This window comes from Zootermopsis nevadensis, unplaced genomic scaffold (genome assembly GCF_977971745.1).
Source record: "Zootermopsis nevadensis isolate Lab colony 2312 unplaced genomic scaffold, Znev_1.0 Znev_ptg000004l, whole genome shotgun sequence".
Taxonomy (NCBI): Eukaryota; Metazoa; Arthropoda; class Insecta; order Blattodea; family Termopsidae; genus Zootermopsis; species Zootermopsis nevadensis.
The window spans coordinates 2,645,008-2,667,768 of NW_028259136.1; the positions used below are offsets into that span (position 1 = coordinate 2,645,008).

The 22,761-nt window shown below is 35.1% G+C and overlaps 1 protein-coding gene across 5 annotated transcripts in view; it reads right to left on the reverse strand.

The window, feature by feature from the left end:
* Positions 1–1,965: 1,965 nt before the first annotated feature.
* LOC110830864 (uncharacterized) overlaps positions 1,966–22,761 on the reverse strand; it is a 32,747-nt gene continuing 11,951 nt past the window's right edge. For 2 of the 5 annotated variants that reach the window (XM_087342873.1, XM_087342872.1), the window contains exons 15-34: positions 22,370–22,512; positions 21,310–21,612; positions 20,395–20,560; positions 18,933–19,116; positions 18,174–18,300; positions 17,686–17,862; positions 16,560–16,711; positions 16,071–16,186; positions 14,926–15,070; positions 13,528–13,652; positions 12,981–13,117; positions 12,158–12,287; positions 11,762–11,877; positions 10,449–10,709; positions 9,305–9,432; positions 8,397–8,570; positions 5,152–5,282; positions 4,783–4,967; positions 4,206–4,443; positions 1,966–2,199 (exon numbers count right to left, since the gene is read on the reverse strand). In XM_087342873.1, coding sequence (XP_087198999.1) covers positions 2,137–2,199; positions 4,206–4,443; positions 4,783–4,967; positions 5,152–5,282; positions 8,397–8,570; positions 9,305–9,432; positions 10,449–10,709; positions 11,762–11,877; positions 12,158–12,287; positions 12,981–13,117; positions 13,528–13,652; positions 14,926–15,070; positions 16,071–16,186; positions 16,560–16,711; positions 17,686–17,862; positions 18,174–18,300; positions 18,933–19,116; positions 20,395–20,560; positions 21,310–21,612; positions 22,370–22,512 — 3,201 coding nt within the window. In that variant the 3' untranslated portion in view covers positions 1,966–2,136. Of the gene's footprint in view, positions 2,200–4,205; positions 4,444–4,782; positions 4,968–5,151; positions 5,283–8,391; positions 8,571–9,304; positions 9,433–10,448; positions 10,710–11,761; positions 11,878–12,157; positions 12,288–12,980; positions 13,118–13,527; positions 13,653–14,925; positions 15,071–16,070; positions 16,187–16,559; positions 16,712–17,685; positions 17,863–18,173; positions 18,301–18,932; positions 19,117–20,394; positions 20,561–21,309; positions 21,613–22,369; positions 22,513–22,761 lie in introns of those variants that run through there. The other 3 variants (XM_087342874.1, XR_015533654.1, XM_087342875.1) reach the window with 3 other exon arrangements.

Sequence of the window (22,761 nt, forward strand, 5' to 3'; positions counted from 1 at the left end):
GAGGTGGTGGAATTTTGAAAATTTTGAAAATTTTCAAAAAACCAAAAAATGCTGGAAATTGTCCAAAATGCGCACAATACCCAAAATTTTTGAAAAATTTCACCTTCAAAATTTTTTCGTAAATCTTCAAAAAAATTTGGTTTTGTGCGCGTTTCAGACAATTTCCAGCGTTTTTCGATTTTTCGAAATTTTTGAAAATTTTGAAATTTTTTTCTAATCTTTCCCCAATTGATGCCTGCGAAACTCGGTGAATGCCTCACACTGTCTCTGCTGGACTCGGCCTTTATCTCACCCGTTTGCTGCCTGCCTCAGTGTCTGTTGCAACCGGCCTCTGCAGGTCTGAGGTTCGCTGCCTTACGTGTTGCCCGCAGCACCTGGGCTTCTCAGAGCCTTGTCACACATTGACCGCTCCCAGCAGAAATTAAAATTTTCGAAAATTTTAAAAAATTATAAAATCGTTGTCATTAAAAAGCGAAGATGTTTAAAAAAATTCGAAATTTTCGAAAAAAATTAAGTACGAATTTTTAAAAAAAATTAGTTTTGTGCGCTTTTTGGGCATTTTCCTAAAAAAATTTAAAATTTTGAAGAAAATGATAATTTTCCTCAAAATTGTCCCCTCTGATTTTGCCAGAACCGTTCTCTGCATGACGGGTTCCGTGCAGCACACTTGACTCCGTCGGACGAGGTCTTCTGCCGGACTCGGTCTCTGCACGAACCGTACTCCGCCGTCTTTGCAAAGACCTGGTTCGACAGAGTCCGGGTGAGGGTCTGACCGATTCATGCAGAGACAGTGTGAGACAGAGTCGAGCAAACACCCGCTGTCACAGACCGTGACAAACAGAGGCCGGATGAGGTTGAGACCGTGTCAAGCAGATGCCGGGTGAAGCACAGACCGATTCATGCAGAGACCGGTTGAATCAGGGACCGAATAAAGCAGAGACCGTTTGATACACACCGTGTAAAGGAGAAATCGATTCAGGCAGACCGAATCGGGCTGAGCCTTGGTGAAGTAGACAGCCTGGCAGAGGCTAGTTCTGATAGGGATAGGTAAGGTCAAATTTAGAACAAAATATTTTCAATTTTTTCAAATTTTTTGAAAAATCAGATAATGCTGCAATTTTTTTTAAAAGCGCACAAAACCAAAAAATTTCGAAAAATTCTAAAAAATATTATAAGTTGAAATTTTTTACAATTCTTTAGTTTTGTGGGCGTTTTGGTCATTTTCCTGCATTTTTGATTTTTCGAATATTTTGAAAAAATGAAATTTTAGAAATTTTCAAAGAGTTTTAAAAAGGCTATAAATGTCATGAAAAGCGAAAATAACGAAATTTTTTCGAAATTTTAGAAAAAAATTCAAGGAATTTTTCAAAAAACTTCAGTTTTGTGCGCTTTCGGGCATATTCCTACATTTTTGATATTTTAATAATTTTGAAAAATTTGATAAATTTTTCAGAATTTTCCCCACAGATCCCTGGCAGAACCGGACTCTGCATGATGGGGTCTGTGAAATACACTCTCTCTGAAAGACACGGTCTCTGCCGGACTCTGTCTCTGCACGATCCGTACTCTGTATCAACTTGATATCTGCCAGGCCCAGACTGCTTCACAAAAGCTCATAATAATGGCTACATACTGCCCTCCTTATGAGCTTATATAATGGCTGCAAAGAGGGCTTCATAACAATGTATTTTATTTGCTATATAGCCCTCTCCATAACATTCCACTTCATGACTATAGAAAGTGCTCCATAACATCCCATTGTAATGGCTAGATAGACCACTCCATAACAGAAACTGATAACAGCTATACAGAGCCCTTTGTGACAGCCCATGATAATGACAGCAGTTTCTATAATAAAATATTTGTTTATTTTTTTATTATTTATTTTACTATGAAATAATCCTTCTTTTGAAATCTGTAAATAAATAATAAATAAATAAATAATAAATAATAAATATCCCCCCATAAGTAGAAAACTAATTTTTTATATTGCTTCTTACAGTGTATTCTCAGGACTGGAGAGATTTTTCTATAAAGGTCAGTCTGTGTTTAATTCAGGTTTCATTTTACATGCAAGATACAGAAAATTACCTAAGAATAGAATATGACAGTATCCCAATATGTAAGAATATTGTTTTAGGAGTCATCAGTTGGTGTCCCTGGTAAGACATCAAAATCCATTTCTGATCCATTTAAATTCTGAAAGAAGAATTAATAATAAAAAAAATTATATAACATTCTCTCATAAAATATGATTTCTACTAGAATTCTTTTAACATTTTTTTTCTGCCTTCTTTAATTCATAATCTCATTTTACATAGATGTAGATGCACAAATTTTGGGAAGTTCTATTTAAAAAATAGGAATTTCAGTTTATACAATACTAAAACAAGAATTTCAGGGAAATACATACCTACTTTACTTTCAAAACACCCATGTTAAAATAGAAATTAACCAAACAAAATTCCATCTATGACTTCTGACTTCCAAAAATTTGCAAATATACGAGGTGCGATCGGACAGTTTCCAGACTGCGCCTATAGAAACCGTACACTTATCTCAGGTGTTAAATTCATCCATCACCCTCGAAGTAGTTCCCCTGGGAGTGAACACAACGATCCCAGCGCCGCTGCCAAGCCTGGAAGCATCCCTGGAAATCTTTCTTTGTCAGCCTGTCAAGCACCATCTGCGATTCTGCCTGAATCTCTTCTGTTGTCTCAAATCTCCTTCCCTTTAGCTGAATTTTCATCTTTGGGAAGAGAAAGAAGTCACACGGAGCTAAATCCGGCGATCCGGCAAGATCTTTGAGCTCCTGACAAACGAGAAGTCGATTCTGCTTCTGGTCCTCAGACAGGAGCCTTGGCACAAACTTGGCTGCGATGCGTCGCATGTGGAGTTCTTCCTTTAGAATCAGCTGACAGGTCCCATAGCCTATCCCAACAATGTCGCACAAGTCGTTGATGGTACGACATCGATCTTCGTGAATGGTCTGCCGAATCTTCGTAACATTTTCGGCCGTTGTGCTCGAAGATGGTCGTCCAGAACGCTCGTCATCATCGACAGAGGTTCGGCCATTTTTAAAACGTGAATGCCACACAAAAGTTTGTGCACGACCCATTGCGGACTCCCCAAATGCTTGCTTTAGCATTTCATAGGTTTCCGTAGCCGTTTTGGCGAGTCTTTGGCAAAATTTGATGCACACGCCATTCCGAAATCGCAGGAGGGTCGGTGTAATGCACTACCAAAACGCCCGTAACTAAGAAACAAATGCTAATTCGATGATGCCGGCTGGCACATTGATTCACTATGAATGTAGGCCGCACCCCCTAGCGCCAGAAGCTCGTACTACATCCGGTTCGGCCTCTATTGACACAGTCTTGAAACTTTCCGATCGCACCGATCGTAATGTCAAAGGACTTATATGTCCATTACTGCAGAGCAAATAAATGCATATTTTTAAAAATCAGGTTCCTATGGATAAATATAAACGTTGCCTAAAGAATGAGGACATGATACAGTAAAAGAGACAAGATGCATAGTCATCAGAAAAGACATGGTAGATATAAATGCATTAAAATTAATGCACTGTGTCATAAAACACCTAATTTTTTTAAGTTTATTATCAATTAGTGATATCACCTAGCATTTCTACCTAAATAGATAAATCAATAAACAGAATGTGCATGTTTAGGGCAATGAAAACCTTCACACAAAAATGGAGACTATTACATGCTATAAATTAAATTAAATTTAAATTAAATCCGTGGCGTAACAGCTCCAGATAGCCAAAGCCGACTAGCTTGACTGCTGGCCTCACGTTCACATGCCTAAGCAGAGGTGAACGATCAACCAACCAGATATAGGGTGACGTGTGGTCAGCACGACGAACCCCCGGCCATTGCTAGTTTTCATGACTGGATTACGCTAATCATTGTAGCTCCCCAATTTCCTCACGATGCTGGGATGGCACCGGTCCCATACACTGGTCGAAAGCTCATGAGAAAATTTCTTCTCCCCCGAGACTCGAACCAGCGCGCATTCCGTATTGCCAGTCCAAAGCACGATGCCTCAGACCGCGTGGCTACGGCGCAGGACTTACATGCTATAACTATTACTAATTACTGTTATTAGACACTATGTTTATCATTTCTATAATGTACAACACAATGTCCCAAGATCCTCTCCACTGAAAGAAGTGAAGTTACCTTCTTGTCCCTGTTTCTTTGCCTCAGATTCCTGTCATCAGAAACACTTATACAGCCATCAACAATTCCAGAATCCTGATCACCAAATGCTGTTTCCTCTCGGTTTAGCAATCTGCCTCGGCTGCCTGCCCGTTGCATTTCTTGTGGCTGTTTCTTCTTTTTCCTCCCACTTGCCTGTGATGCATTGTAGCTAATATCTGGATGCAGGTATTCACTGTTAATAATCTGGGTTTCATGCCTATTCGACATAAAATAAATCAGTTTAACTTTATTTCTATGCACAGATATCTATTTACGATGGATTCTAGAATACCTCAACTTTGTGTACTTACAAAAGAAAATCTTTTCAAGTAATGACTTAGTAAGCAAACTCGCGTGTTATGACAGAAAATTTCAGTATTTATCAGCATATTCTGAAGCAGTACTGTTTGATTTATAAGACTCAGATTAACTTCAAACCATCTGAAAATGTATTATATCCAAGGCATCACATACCCACATCAAGACTGATTTTTGATGATAGTAACTCTGAAGTTTTTTAATAAACATATATTGCATCAGTATTAAATCTATTTACCTGACTCCTGGTCTGCTTCCTAATGTGAATCCCATATTCATTGCACTGCCCATCATGAGGGTGCCTGCTGTACCCATGGTAGGGTAGTTGCTGCGATAACGAGCAAGTGATGCCTCTGTCCCATCAATCGAGTGCTCAAATTGAAATTGACGATATGTAGGCACACCAAGTGTCACAGTTCGGAGCTAAAACAAGTAATCAGTTACCACAAATGTTGTAATTTCTGAGTCTTATAAAAGTGTCCATTTGTTAAGTTTCCGTATGTAGAGATTAGATAAAGGTCCTAAGCAGCATTTCCAGATGATTTGAAGAAACACAGACCATCTAAACACATCTTTAGTTTACTTTTACATAATATGACTGTTATACCTGCTGCTTCCTCATCTTTTCTGTTTCTTTTTTCCGTTTGATGACGAAAGCACCTATAACAAGCGACATGATCCCAAGCATGCTCACAATAACAGATGCAACAACAGCATACACCACTACATTAGACTTCTCTGCAAGAAAAACATAATCATATTGTAAGATTTGAGGTTTTCACAGCAGTGAGTATGAAGATTTCTTTCTTCTGGGTTGTTTATCAGGGCGATGAATAATGAAATTCATCACCCTGATGACGGAGGCAGTATGACCTCTGAAACGTTGGTTAACATCAACCAGACTACACAGCGCAACAACCCAGAAGACAGAAATCTTCATAATCATATTGTTACACACCAAAGTAAATGTCCGTTTTAAAGCGTTGTAATGCTATCCCCAGGCACAGGCAACCGATCATGAAGACATAAACAAGAATGAGGAATAATGGTGCATTCAAACTGCAGTCTTAGAATGAGGTCATCAATCAGTTTCAAACCCCAGTGGACATTAACTAAATGGACAGAAGTGTGACTATACCACAGCCATTCCACATATAGTGGTAAAAAGACACATCCTAGTACCTTCACTGCGAATTGAATCCTAATCCGTTCTGAACATAGTGATGAAGAAAAAATCTAAATACTGTATTCTTGTGAGGAACTGACCCCATTCATAGATAACTTACTGACTGAGCTGAGATGAGCCTTTATTTACCTATATTTTAAAAATAAGAGCTCAGTACAGTAACAATACAGAGTAGTCAGGATTTGAGGTTCTCACAGCAATGAGTACAGAAATGGCTGTCTTCTGAGTTGTAGCTCTGTGTAGTCTGGTCGAAGTTTACCAACATTTCAGAGGTCTTTGCTGCCTCCGTCATCAGGGCAATCATCACCCTGATGAAGGTGGCAACAAGGACCTCTAAAAAATTAGTAAGCTTCTATCATACTACATGGCACTACAACCCTGAAGACAGCCATCTTAATACAAAGCAGCTTGACAACTTTTATGACATTTAAAATTAAAACATAATTGTACATAATCATTCACACACAGCTGTGATATAATACACATTAAGTTTTCAGGGCTGACACCTATCAATACTGAACTTTTATGAGGCATGCAGTCTCGCTGCAAAACTGAACTACTATGTGGACCAGTATCTTTGTTTTGTAATACCAGAAAAGATAAGTTCCTACTGTGACGCATTATCCCAGTGACAGAATTCTCCAACAAGCATAACTAAATGACCTATTCCCAAGTCAAATAATTAGTCAAGATTGACAAAATGCCTGGCCTGTTTATTCATCAGACTTGTCACCAATTAACTTATTCTGAAGTTAGCCTTACCAAGAAATTTAAACGAAATAAAGAACAAATTTACTAAAGCCATTATACAGCGTGTTTCAAAAGTAGCTTTACAACTTGAGGGCGAGATATTGGTGAACTGATAGGAGAAACATGTAATTTCAGAACATGGAAATGTAGTCGAACACTTCAAGTTTTATGTCCATCGGATTTTTATGGTTCACTGTGACTTCCATTTGTTATGCGGCAGACGTCCCATCTGTAGTCAATATCTTGCCACACGCGGTGTTGCATCTCCGGTGTCACTTCAGCAACTGCGGCGGTAATTCGAGTTCGGAGTTCGGCCACATTTGCAGGTAAGGGTAGCACGTACACTCAATCTTTAACAAATCCCCACAAAAAAAAATCTGAAGGTGTTAGATCTGGGGAACAAGGTGGCTATGCTATTGGTGCGGCCCGACCAATCCACCGACCTGGGAAACGGTTGTTGAGGTACTCGCGCACTTCTCCGAGATAATGAGGGGGTGCACCGTCTTGCTGGAAGTGAATGTGTCCTTCCTGGTCATCTTCGTCTAGTTAAGGAATGAGGGAGGAACTGTTGGAGCATGTCCAGATACACAAAGCCGATAATGGTCTTCTCCATGAAAAAGAAGGGGCTGGGAGCGTTTGCTGTGACGGTTTTCGGTACTACAGTTTATGTGCATGAAACTTGATGTGTTTGGCTAAATTTGTGCATTTAAAATTATTGCGCATGTCCTTTAAATAAATTTATATTCTTCTGTGAAGTTGTAAAGCTACTTTTGAAACACGGTGTACATATCATGACTCTCATATTACATAGCGTGTGTGAACAGACTGGATGTTAATGGTATGTCTGCCTATCACAGCTGGCAGTCATATTGATATCTTGCTGTAGCCATGAATTTATGACATTTTTGACAATACAACAGTGACATGTCTAATCACATGTGACATCAAAGTAAATCTACACATATAAAGTGTAGAATGTAACAGTGTATACTTGTAAGTTAAGAATAATTAATTTAATCATATGCAGATTTTCAGAGTTTACTCAAAATTATAAAATCTGTATCTTGGACAGATCAGTATACACGCTTTTACATTCAAATGAAGTGGCCAAACAGAATGTAAGCGTGAATGAATAAATGGAAGAGGGGTAAGTGGCACTGTTTTCAAACTTCGCATCATCTTCTACATTTCAGTATTCTTTCCACTTCATATGAAGTACAGTACTCTGCCTAGTGGGGGCCTTATTATAGTCATAAAGTGCATTCCGAGGAAGGTTTGATTTTGGGTCAATGAGCCCATGACTGTAACAGTTGCTTGGTACACCTACGTAAAAATACTTTCTTTGGATTCTCTTTGTTTAAGTGGGCCAAAAATATTTGCTCCAGCCCTGGTAATGCTAAGGAGACATGAAAATATTACTACTGAAAAATATGTAAAATTCTTTCCAATTTAAAATTTCTCAAGATGATAAATTAGAAACTGTTTGTTGACCAAATTTGATTATATTTAATGATAAAGTAAAAGTGTGAAAAATATATATTTAAGGTTTTATCGTGATCCTAATTCACTCCATCATACTATGCCATGTGGTGAAAGTTACCAAAATTCCTCTAAAATGTCAGCAGCAGAGTGAAACATTCAGAAGATTCTACAGCGAATGTGAAAACAACTTCACCACTTGTAGTCTGGCAGTTGGCATGAAACCTTATTAATCAAAGGGGTAACAATCTTATACCCCACCTTATTTAGTAGTATTGCACAACTGATGAGTCAATAACACAAGACAACTCTAACAAGGGGAGAAAATTCTAAATTCTGTTACAATACTTTCAAATATTATTAAGCCTTAAAAATTATAATATCAGCAAAGAATAATTAAGTTAGGGAACAATTCTTTAAAATTAAATGTACTTCACCAGGCCTGTAGGGTTCTATGATCGTGACTGTCTGTGGTGGAACATTCAATTTCTGATTATCCAGGTCATGTAAATTCAGATCACCATTCAGTAAAGCATGAGCAATGGCTGGAATAACTTCCTTTGCAGTCTTCACATCCGTATCCACCAGCATCACAGTAACGATTATGCTACCTAGAAACAATTCACTCATCTTCACACTGATCACAGAAGCTATGGTACTGTACAGTGAAAGTAAATATTAAGAAAATAATGTGTGTTTATAAGCACACTATATTTTGAAGGAATTATTTTTGGTACCACATCATGAACATTTATGTTTTAAGGTTGAGAAATAAAGTTTATTCTCCTAAATTTCATCAATCCACTTTAGGAACCCTTTCCTTGAAAAGTTAGAGCATTCACCTAAAATTACATTCTCTTCTAAATAAGTCTCCATTACATGTTCCTTTCATCCCCTCCATAAACAACAAACTTTACAATGTTTCATAATTTTGCTTCTGAATGAAAAGGAAATTAGTGTAACTATATATCTAAATTATGCAGATGGAATAAGAACACTAACAAATTACATTTCTGTAAAACTAACAAACACAGGAACAACCAGTGGATTTAGAATAACAAACAGAAATGCATGTATATTTTAAGTAAACTTTCTGAAATGTCTTGTACACCCCCAATGATATGGAAATCGCTCATCTTGCCAGATTCCAACCTCTGTTACAATTCCTAAGGCTGGAAAACTATAAATATACAACATAACAGGATCACACCTTGTCTTAATACCATTAGCAATACTTCTCTTACATTTATGTACGTAAAACAGATACCAAAATTTCTTAATGTTATTACTTGGTAAATATATTTATATTTGAAGAAAATTGTTTTATTAGTTTATAGATTTTTACCTGGAGATATATCAATATCTTGAATCATTCTTTCAGGCATTTGTATTTGTCCCAAGATTTCACAGCACAGTTTCTGTTTAAACTGTTCCTTCCGCTTGCCCACGGTTGCATTAAAGTCTTCCTCAATCCTATACATTAAATCTCTTTTTAGAGAAATATAACAATTAAAGTGATACATAACTGAAGGCATTTAATTGATTGACTACATATTGCCAGGTCCCTGAACATACTCCGGTCACCTATAGCAATGCCATCTCAGTTTACATTGTCTTAACATTTCTCTGCAACTAAGACAATTTTTTTTATAAAAGTCACAATGTACTATCTAAGCTGTATTAAAAGTTTCCAAACTAAAAATCCTTGGTTCTGGAAATGTTATGTGTGAAAATTAGTATTCTGTTAATTAAATAAAGTGTGCTGTTTCTGTATAAAATATAAAATAAATACATTAGCAACATTAAGCTGAAATTAAACACCAACTGTACAACAGCATAGCCTGCTTCTTAATACACCATATCGCCTGCTGAGAACAATAGTGACGTAACTCAGAAATCACCGATTTTGAGTTATATCCATAAATAGACTTGCAACATTCACCTTGAAATCATGCATAGGCAGCGGAAGTGTAGGTCCGCCCTATGCCGCTAGGTAATGATAAACGCCACTATTGTCGGGAAGGTTTCACTCCATCTCTTCGTGCATGAGAGACGTAAGACAGTGTGTGGCCGACCTTACAAATTATGTTAATTCAAAGCATATTGTGAATAAAGTAAAAGAAATTACTCGAGTAAGTTGTATGGCGGACGAGGAATCAAAGATTGAAGTTGCGCCAAAAGTTCGAAGGCATTTTTCTCGAAACTGTGATTTCTGAGTTACGTCACTATTGTTCTCAGCAGGTGATATGTCCTATGCCCAGATAGTTACATAAATATGAGTTGATAATAGTTTTTAACCCACGCTAAAGAACAGTTACAAACAGTTACACCATGGCTGTATGTACTTTGTGGATGTTTACATATTAAAATTCTTCTTGAAATTAATTGAATGACAAATTAAACCTCTTAACCTTCAAATACCAAACCTGTATGCTAACAACAACTATTTCAAAATTCCATATATAAATATTATTAGTACTGTTACATACTTGAATGTTATACTGTAAGTCTCATTGGATACTGGCACTCCTTCCCTGTCTGAATGAGGAAGATCCTTACAGCACAAGACATCATGAGTGTTCTCTAGAACAGTACTAACAGCAGAAGAGGGGTCTTGCATTGTCCCTGAGGTTGGTATTGTAGAAATTTCTGATTTCAGTACTGTTCCCCAGCCAGATGTTGCTTCAATAGTAGTAATAGTAGTTGTAGTATTGGGTGACGTAGTTGTAGGAGCAGTGGTAATAAGAACTCTTAACACAAAACATAAGTCCTACGTTTCAGGGCTATACAGTAAACAAGGAATATACAATATGAATCTGTATTACATAAAACACGTTTCATGAAATAAAGGATGTGAATTACAATTATAAACCTATAACAAAACATCTTCACAGCATGGGATCTTTCTCCAGTACATAACAGTTCTTCAAATGATTGAGAAATCATGTTATGGAACATAATAGCTCATCATCATCACATAACATACAATCATAAATATTTAAATTTAACAAAATGGCACCACATTGAAGTTTAAAATATTCACTTTATAAGTGAAAATAGTGCTTGATGAAGAAATAATGGAACAAGCAAAGAACTTTAATTATCTTGGCTGTGATATTACAGATGTTGAATATCATCATGTAGACAGAAAGCTGCATAAATTCCATGAAATATGTAACACTATTATGTAAGATCTCTGAAAAATAAAGCTTCAACTGAAGTCAAAAGATTCATACTAACTTCCACTTTCCAAAATTTCTATAAGAATGTGAAAATTGCCTTTTGATGAAAATAAAAAAGTCCAAGCTATGGAAACTTGTTTTTAAGTATAAATAAATAATTTACTGGTAATGAGATTGTGAGTTAAGACTTAAGTGTACTCTGTACAAAGGAAATGAGCCAGAATTATAGAAACAGAGAATTGGTCACAATATGAACAGGGAATATAAAATTACAGAATTAATGAAAGGACAATTTAAACTAAGTGAGAAAAATATTGAAAAAGGAAAAAGACACTGCAGAAAGCAAAGAAAAAAGACTGGTGACTCCTTCCGGTTTAACCTTTATCATACTGGAATAAGGGATTCAAAACCTCATACTACAGAGCTGCCAGCGATGATGGAGGCAGTATGACCTCTGAAACATTGGTTAACATCAACCAGACAACACAGCACAACAACCCAGAAGACAGAAATCTTTGTACTCACCACTGTGAAAACATCAAATCTTACATAATTCAAGATATATGCAGAAATACAGATCTGTTTACTGAAATTTGCAAACACTACAAAAGGTTACTCACGTATAATATCCCAGAACGCTGCATTTGCATACCAAATACATCTGTGACTTAATAGTAATAGACTTTTCTGTGGCACAGCTGTCTCCACTCCATGTATTCTCCTTCCATGTTGCACACTATCAAGACAATAGAACACTTTTAATATGTCTGTTGTAGAATCCATCACAAACATGAACAACACTGTAAATAAAATTGATCTGATTCAGAACAGGGTCTAGCCAGTCTTAAATCCAAACTTTAGATAAGGTAATTTAGTGCCTTATCCCTAGACAAACTGGTCACCAGAGTTTTATGTTATTTCTACAGCTAGCACTATTGATGAACTCCCAGCATATTGCCAACATTTCTTTCAGTCCATTATTCAGTGTTAACAGTTCACAATCAGCAATCGCTTACCTGCAACACCTTGTCAGGCTGAAGTGGTGCACTGCCCACTGGAATTTTAAAGGTAACAGGATAGTCCAACTTACTAGGAACCTGCTCATCTCCCATCGTCACCAATCGTACCTCAAACACGACACTACCCCTACAACATTAATTCCATTTATAAATCAGGTATCATGGCATTTATAATATGAACTGGTAATTTAATTTATTTTTTGAGAGATCACACTTTATTTACACATTTGTTCTCATATCTAGCAAACTTTCACAATGACAGTGACAAGACATTATTGGCCTTGACTTATCATAATCATGAACATAACAGAAAACACCTCCCTTTTCTACATTGTGATGAAATGTTGCCAGATACAAACATACCAAGATAAACTATGCATTCATATTTACAAAGAATAATGAAAAAATTCATAAGAGATACAGTTAGATGTCAAATAGCATAATTATGATAAAACACTAAAATAAATAATAGATCATTTACATTATTTGGGCATGCAAAATGAAAGATACCCTTACAAGTATGACAAGTTAAGGCAATGAAGAAGAAAAAGATCCAGACAAAAACAGGAAGACAATATTCTTCAGAACATACTCAGAAAAAAAAAGGATAAATGAGGTGAAACCAATGCCTTAACTGGGAAGAAACTGGGCTTTCTGAAACACCTCTCCATTCAATATAAGAGAACCATCTAATAAAGAAGCAAAAAGGCAAGTATCAGATACATGCAATAGCTAAAACTGAGCAGGAGTGACTTTTTATATCAAACTGCAGTCACTATTAGATTATCAGCTGTCACAAACTATGTAAAGAACAACACACCTCTTTTGCACTTCAACTGGCTGTGTACTCCTTTCCATGGCCACATCTGTAAGGTAGTCTGTCGGGAATGCTGCACCACCAAGGCATGTTTTACCAGAAGAACCAAATTTCTCAGCAACAGTCTGGCCAAGGTTAATCTAAAAGAATAATATAAATAAATACTTTCTAATCAATTTAGTCCATAATATTAATTGCTGTGGACGCAAAATAACTCCGAGCTTTGATGACTGTTACAAATACAAATATGGGAGGGGCAGGAATACCATAAAGTGACAGCACCTATGGAGAGACAATCCAGTCCTTCCTTATAGTATTGTAGGTGAAATTATATTTAGACTGCAGAAGTAGCATGTACAGGTTAAGGCATGTGCCTACATTCTTTGTGTTTTATAGTTCCTTTGGTTTACAAATATGCTGTAATGTAAATGTCAGTGTATCAAAATGCCACCAACTGTGTCAAAATTATAAGGAAAATATGTTTTCAATTATAGCTCAGAGAGAGTAAACCATTTACACAGATATGCAGATTCTAAAAATAAAAACTTACCAATCCTGTTTCATTTACAGCTAAAGGAAACTCTGGAGGAAATTCTGGTATATTGAAGTCAGCAGTCTTCAAGATATGATCCTTGGAAAGAAGTTTCTGTACACTAAAATGCACAACTGTAGTTCCTAAAGAGGAAAATAACTCAAATTTTAAATCTAAACTGAAGTCAGTGGTCGTCACATGACCCTTAGAAAGTTCCTGTATAATAAAATATATAATTGCAGTTCCTCCAATTCACTTCCTATCTTTATTCCTTTGTACTAGTTTCCCAGATAAAATGTGACTTCCTTTTTATTTGGTAATGTTAAAAGAATTATTGCAGCTATAATGACCACACAGATCTTTATTTCTTTATCCACATGTTACCATTTTCATCTTCTGCAGCAAAAACTACTTCTTCACTTTTTAAACTGTGATCTACTGTCATTTAAAAGAACTTCATGTACTTAAAAACATTTAGAATTGGTTGATAATGTGACTAGTGATTTGATATTTAATAAATTTATTTAATAAATTACCCACAGAGATTAAGAATACCTCAAATAAGCGTAAAAAGTTCAAGGTTGCATTAAGGCATTTTTTAATTACTTACTCGTTTTATACTGTGGATGAGTACTTAATTGGATAACTATTGTAATAAAAATACTAGTTATATTGTTTTGAATTTAGTACGCTGCTTGTCTAGATGTAATTCTTTAATGTATGTATTTTATGCTTTTATACTTGAGTTTGTGACATGTTCTATATCCACTATTGGATTTCTGGAACTTGTAAATAAATAAATAAATAATAAATATTCCTGGCATTTATTTGTAAATATGCCTGAAATATTTCTGATTGGTTTATGTAAAATAAATCAGCTCTGCTGAACTAACATTTTAATTTTTAATGACAATTTAACATTCTACTCTACTTTATATTTATATATTTTTATTGTTACTAGTGTTCCTTTGAAACTCAAGTCAAGAAGTATGTTTCCTATTACATATATGAGTTCTCCAATTCTCACTACATTAAATTAAATATGGCAATTTTCCAAACAAGCATCCCAAGACAGCAACACACATGCCGTGCCAAAGAAATAGCTGCTCCATAAGAATTTTGTCAGTATCTCATAATTTCCAATAAATAACACAAACATCACCTGTAAAACACAGCATTAAAGTTTTCTAAAAACATGTAGCCTCAATCAGAGTGAAGTGACATTACTTTGTTAACCTTTAACAAACTGGAATTGGTGATTTACATTCACAGTACAAAGCTGCCAGACAGTCTTTAACTCTGGGGTTTAACAGTATAGAAGTATACTACTTTGACACATGGCCAGATGGACCACACATAAATCATGACAATAAAGATTAACTGACATTAATATTCCAAGAACTGCATGACACTTACCTACAGGAATCTTCTGATCCTTCGCCAAACAAAGATGGTACATGTAGATATGCAATTGCTGCAGCAACTTCTCCTTCTCTTCCAGAACAACAGAACTGTTCTCACTTTTTATCAGACTCTCTGACAATTTAAGAAAGGACTGCACCTGCAGTGATCCCACTTTTCTACATTACTATTTCTAGCATAAAAATACTTCAAGGCAGTTTATTCTGTTTTTATAAAGCCAAGTGGGCCTATGCTAGAACGATAAGGATGGTAATTCAACATAATCTCCTAAAGTAAAGGTAAATGAGAGACATAACCTACAAACAAATTAAGAATGTACTCATAGTGTAACAATTCCCATACAGTTGCCAGAATTTGATCTCTAACCTTTATCAGATGTAATTAATGTAATCGCGATAAACAAGCAGTCAGATATTCCGCAGCCAGTCACTTCAGCATACAGAAACACACATAGATCTTCATGTAACACGCCTGTTATCTGATTTTAACCAAAATTTGGTGTTGATAAATTACTGCATTTCAGAGTAAAGAGTGACTGGTTTTAAGATTTGTTTAGACTTTTTAAAAAACAGGCTATGGATAAGTTCAAAACAAAGAAACTACTAATATAATACCATCACCAAAGACATTAAGAAAACTCACTTGCATGCTTTATCAGACTGTATCTCAGCACCATTTAAATACATCAGTCCACATCTCAGTCTCATGTAATAAAATATGGTCACCATATTTTTGGTGTTCTTACAATGAATATTACACATGATGGGAGATAACTTCCACAAAGCATTACAGGATTATACCATCATACAGAAAACTTCTGAAGTATCCCTCATAATAAGTAGGAAATTATACGAAAGAAACTGCTTGTAGACTCTTTTACAGATATTAAATGGCACTGCATGTGTTTCTGTGCCATCACTTTTTCCTACAGGCTGCACCTGAAGTAATGGCTTTTGAAATGATGGCAGAAAACATACATTATAAATAAATTAATACATAAATAAAAAAAAAACAATTTACTAATTATTTATTTAGGTTTATAGAATGTTTTATAAGCAAGTCCTTCAAAAAATCAGCCATATTGTAATATGTAAGTTTTTAAAATAACTGAACACTTTGGCTTGCTGAGCAGTACTTACATTATTGACTGTAATAAGCGTGGTTGGTTGGGTATCTCCACTGCTGCGTCTCTGACGTGACTGCCTTTTAGAAGCTGAATCTCTGTCTGGAAATGATCTGTATTTTAGTCTGAGTTCTGTAATGAATACAATTGTGGAGTGGATATTATAGTAACAGACAATGAATAGACAAATGGATGTTAAAAATACAACAAAACAATGTTCTACTTTAATCCCATGGAAAATCAACTTAGAAACTGTGCATTAATCAATCAAGCATGATTTAAGGAGCCAATTAGTATAAATGAAGGTGTTCTTTTTCCACTTCCTACTGCAAGTCTACACTTGGTTGGTTTTAAAACACCCATCATGAGCTGCAATCACATGTGCTGTGAAATACATCTTTAACTAAATTCTCTTTGGAATTTACTTGTCATAAAATAAATACCACAAATTCAGCCAAGAATCAAACAAGAAAACCAATTGTTATTATTATTATTATTTACTTACCACCACTATGTTTTGCTACACTAAGAATTTTATCCTTAAATGCTGCAAGATCTTGCAATGTTGAGCCTGACATTGGCAATTCACTAAGCACAATGATGGACATATCCAGGAAATCTAAACTTGACCGCAAGGATCCTGAGTTTGCATCCAAGCTAGAAAGAAAATTAATTCAGCAAAGAGGCCTTAGAATAGAATATAAGTACTAAGAAAAGTCTGCATCAAACAGGTTGGACTTTTGGTAACTTTTCTGACTTGTCTTCAGATTGAACACTGATTGGTTGGAGAACAAGCTATCATTTACCTACTTAAATTCATAGACTTCCTTGGCCCTATCAAGCAAATGGCAAGATACCACCTTGAAATTTGGCACATTCTTCTGAGCAATTCATCATACCTGCACATGCACAGCCAATGAAGTAGAACAGGTCATAGCACAAATACAATACTTGTTTCTAGTACAAATATAAATACATAGTTATAACAGCTATTGACAGATGTTCGGAACTACAGTATTACAGCAAAATAATTATGATGAAAACCATCACCATTATTACTTGCATGTATTCATAAATTCTTCTACTGAGTAGGAGTGAGATAAGAGATACTCTTTTAACACTGGCTTAAACATTTTTTATCGTGGTTTAAACATATTTTAGTAGGTTGAAGATTATTGAATAACTTAATTCCAGTATAGTAAACTCCATTTGATATTTACTGAGGTTAGAAATCGGCACATAAAGGTTGTATCTGTATTTCATTCTTATATTGTGGAAATCTGTATTTGTTTCAAATTTTTCCATGTTATCCATGTTGTTCACAAAGTAGATAGGCAAATAGAAGTCAATTAATATCTGTAATACTGACATCTGTAGTTGATTCACCAAACAGACAGACTCAGTCTATTAGTATGTGTGATGCGAACATCTGTAGTTGATTCACAAAACTGATAGACAAAAAGAGTTCAGTCAACTGTGTAACTGTGACATCTGTAGGTGATTTTCAGAACAGACAGACAAATACAACTCATTAATAGGGCTCCAAAGAATAGATTCTCCCCTTCAAACCCCTAAATGTCAGAGAAGTTCCTATATATAATAAAGTATTATATTCAAAAATTATTCCTCACCCATCCTGTTTTCTCATGAGTTCCTTTTGAATCACACTCTCAAGTATCTCAGCCCCTGCAGTGAAGAGACTGTGGTTTGGCAACTGTTTCAAGGTCTGCAGAGATGTTTGAGCCATACTCATTGCTTCAGGATACTGCTCAGTTGCAATATAGTCTGCAAACTGTGTACCAATTTGCCTGTTGCAAAACCATATCAGTGTGTTAGTATACTCAATACTTTATGTATGATTGAAGTTTATGTAATTATGACTTCCAATGTTATTTATCCTTTTAAAGACATTGGTGAAATGATAAACAATCAGGTCAAGGTTTAACAATCACAATTTTATATTTTCTAGACAGAAAAAAGCAAAATGTTCAAATGAAAAGTATGCAAACCTGACCTATTCTATAAATATGCTCAGCAGATTTCATATAAGATAAAAACTGAAGTTGATGATGATCTGTAGTGATTACATTCTTACAGAACAAATCTGGTTAATACATACTGAACTTCCATAAGGGTGAGGTTACTTGGCAAGGTTGTGGTTATTTGTTCACCACTTTCTATGGCACAAAGCCTATGAACATCACACACCATCAATACAGGAATGGTTACAGTCTCAGGACCCATAACTGAAACATTCAAAAGATACACATATATAATCATGTTGATACACAGATGGACTATTTGGAATATCAATCTCATAAACTAGTGTAATCATATTTAAAAACCACAAATAAATAAATCCATAACTAGATTACTCAAAACAATTTCCTTTAAATTTATTCTCTTCTAAAACTTTACATGACAATTTTATGCCTCAATATAAGTTAACTTGAACAATTTTAGGAATTCCGTGTCAAAATTTCAATTCAGTATAGTGGTAATAGTGGTAGTGAGGATTATATAGACATTTTTTAAGGTTTTCTTTTCAATAAACCTGAACACAAATTTAAAAACTGAAACTGTACTCACAAAGGATCTTTGTTTTTATTTTAATAGTCTTTGATTCATAGTTTGGATATTTTAATCTATGACAACTGGATTTTATTGAGCCACAGCAAACATTAACTGTATTTTATACCATAAACCAAAATTAATTTTGTGTAACTGAACGTCATTATACAAAAATAAATTTTTTGTGACTTGTGAAAACTGGATTTTAACTAAAACCATAGGCAAAATTAAATACAGCTTACACAGTAAATCAAAATTAAATTGTACTAATCAAATAACATACACAAGAAGAAGAAAAACAGTTCACCTGCAGGAAGAATGGTGGTGACTTGTAAGTCCACATTTGATGTGCTAAAGAAGTGGATTTGCTCCTGATCACTGAAGCGGTATCCATACTTATACAGAAGAGGATAGTCAGCAGAAAAATCATCTGCCAAATCAGTGCTGAATATAAACCTCGTGCGCAGAGCCTCACCTTTTACAGGACTCACCTGTGCACCATCACAAATATTAATAACTACAATTCAGACTATTCCTTGAGCACTTAAAATTATATTGGCTGATCAAGAAATGGCATGCTGTTATGAGACCAAAAAATTCATCACTATGACCACAAAACCCCACCAATGGACGAAATTATGAGCCAGTTCAATCCAGTTCATACCTTTTAAAGTTATTTCCTTTAAAATTCAATTTAATATTATCCTCTGATCGATACCTAGGCCTCCAAGTTCCCTTTTGCTCTGCAGTCTCCCAACTAAAAATTGGTAGGTAATTTTGTTTCCCCATGCATGCTACATGATCTGTCTATAATTATTCTAACAATGTTAAGTGAAGAGTATAAATTATTAAATATTTTATTATGTATTTTTTTCCATTCTTATATCATCTGTCTTAAGATCAAATATTTTTCTTAGCGCTTTCTCAGTCACTCTGTATTTAATAAAAGCATGGTTCTCAACACAAGCCCACCATTACAACTTTCATTTTAGACTGTATATCTTGAGGATAAAATACTCTGAAATAGAAATAAAATATTTCCTTCTAAAACTCTGTAATTTCAATCTCAGAATTCTGCTGATTTCTTTTTTCTTTGGAAACTGAATCAATTTTCCCATAAATTGAAAATGGAAAGATTTTTAAAAATGATATCTATTCCTGGATTCAGCATCCATCTCCATCCATGAAGTAAGTCCACAACTGTCATCAATTAGTGATACAGCAGGTTTCATCAGTAGTACTTAAGTAGAAACCTAAGTACTCAAGCATCTTGTCAGAATGATAGCAGCCATGTAGGCTTATCTAGATATTACAGCTACATTACTGTCTTTTGTAGCTGTTTATTACATGTGGAATGTATGTATAAAATTTAGCATTTTTGAAGTTTGTACATATTATAAATCATTTACAGTCTCCTATGATCAGTAGTTTTAAAGAAAATTGATAAATTTAATTTAAGCTTCATATAAAGCAAAGCACGTGTTTGAAAAATATAATTGAAAATTAAATTGTTCCAAAACATTTTACCAAATGTTATCAAAATCTGCTAATTACCAAACGTTCAAGGATAAAACATGAATCAGACCAACAAGGCCTTCCCATTATGTGTTCATTTGCACTTTATGCAAAGAGAACATAAAAATAGTCTTCAGAAAACCAAATATTCCACACGCACACACACAGATAGTGAAAGCATATTGTAGTTTCAAAATCATGCTTATATCTCACAGTACCATATTAGGACTAGGGAATACATTTTAAATCCTTACCTTCAAAAATTTCACAGTGGGGGGAGAATTTGTGGTAATAAGGAAATCTGCGTAGCTTTTCACTGGTTCAGAGGGGCAGACCACACTTAGACGCAGTTTGTATACAGCATTGTCCTTCAGACCTGGCCAAATACCTGTAGGCCCAGGTATAACTAAAGGAAATTCTCTGCAAAAAGAAGTTGAGTTTGTACAAGAGAAGAATAAAAGTTTGCTGATGACTGCCATAATCTGCAAGTGCAGCAAGGAACAAGGACTTGCTATTTTAAGCATCAAGCAAAGAAGTGATTCTGCCATCATTTTAAAATGCTTTGAGATCCAGTTTTTGTGAAAAATAACTCTGATAAAACACCCATACTTCTCAAAGATCTATCTCCACACAAAATTTCAAGAATCTATATTTAATCTGGTCAGTGATAGTAAAAATTGTTGTCAGTGTGCTGCGTATCACCATACTAAAACGTCTTTATATTAAAAATTTAAACAAAAAATATCATGGTTAGCATCTGATATGATCAGCTTAACCAATGTCAATCAATTTAAAGACAACTAAAACAGAATGATATTACAGCATGCTGTACCCTTGCAGAACTATTCCATCTGCAATGCACGGCAACCTGCAATGCAATGGAACTATTTGTGTATAACAGTGAAAGTGTTAATGTTACTAGCCGTTATTTCCACTTAAAAATTTCAAATGACTACCTTATTGTTATTGTTGACAGGATGCCACAAAGGACCAAAATTAAATGTCTTCAAATGACATAAAGTTTATTCCAACCATCAGGAAAATCAGTCAGTTAATGTCTGTCACTGAACCAGGGGCAGATACATTGATACAAACATGCAGCTTAATATTTTTTTAAGGGACAGGATCCTTTCAGGATAATAAAAAACATAAATAATGTTATTACCAACCTGCCAAATTTATCCTTAGACTCCTCCAAAGTTACAATGACTGTATCTCCAAGTCCAACTACCTCAGCCAAGTTGAAGTATTCATGACCAGGATCCTGCTGTACAGACCACCACATACGGCAGCCTTCTCGGGTATTCATCACCACAGCCGGAATCTTCACACCCTCTTTGGGATTCACAAATTCCAACTGGGCTCCAGAAGGCATATTCACAGTAGCCGGCATCCCTGGCACCACAGCAACAATAGCTTGTGCCTCTGATGGTGACACCCCAGTTTTTGAGACTTTCACGGTAAAAATGTACCTGCATGTTTAAATGTCATCATAAAGGTATTCAAATAATGGATAAGTTCCTGATGTGTTAACAAATAAAATTTTCATATATCTGTAATTGGAGATGTCAGGAGAGCAAAAGTAAGTTCCACAACTGGTTGTATTGCATTGCTTAAAATGACATGACAATACCTGACACAATCTGTGTTGTATACATCTGATATCTGGTGATACAGATATGATTTTTAGCATTCAATTCCTTTATTGTTATTCCAGATCTTAATAAAAATGCAGCAGATTGATATAGATGTTGGTCTTCTAGGTTGTAATGCCATGTGGATTTTAGGTAAATAAAATAATTTTGCAACACTTGCTTCAGGCACATAAAAATAATAACAATAAAATTATGTACTGGAATTCATTGTACACTCATAATTAGGACAGAACAGGCTGCATGATAGATGACAATGATATCTGCACTAAGAACATTCAGTGATTTGTATTACTTGTGATCTCATCATTCATCCTATCAAATTAAGATCTAAGATAACCATCTTTTTTCCTGGATGCTAATTAGCAAGAATCTGCATCTAATATTCACATAAACATAATATTACAAATGCAAAGAACTGAATAATGCCTTTAGAGGCGGCCATGTATTTTTCTTTTGATTTTTAATCCTGAACTTCAGACTGATTAGCCGGGAATTAATATGATGCCTGGCTACACTTATAGACTTACTTGATGATAATAATCTGAGTGTCACAAACTCAATGAAAACTACATACCTCCCAACAGGTAGTACACTAGGTGGTATTGTCAGTACAGGCTGCTGGAATGCATCTTTGAATGCACTTTCCAAAGTAATTGGTTCTCCAGCTCTTGGCAATAAGCATCTATCTCCTATCTCCTGCTGGCAACACCATAAAAACTGAAATAAAATATATCTACCTTTAGTAACAGTATTGATGGTACCTTTATATTTGTAGAGCTGGGCTAGTAAAATCAAATTTACTGTTTTGTAAAACCAAAAGACCATGAAACTAAATATAAAATATTATGTTTTATTAAAATTTAAATCTACTTTCTAACAACTAAAACTATTTAGGACAAAGGAAAAATATCCACAGTTGACTTAACAAACAGTTCACATTAAATTGAATGACCAAGTTCCAACATC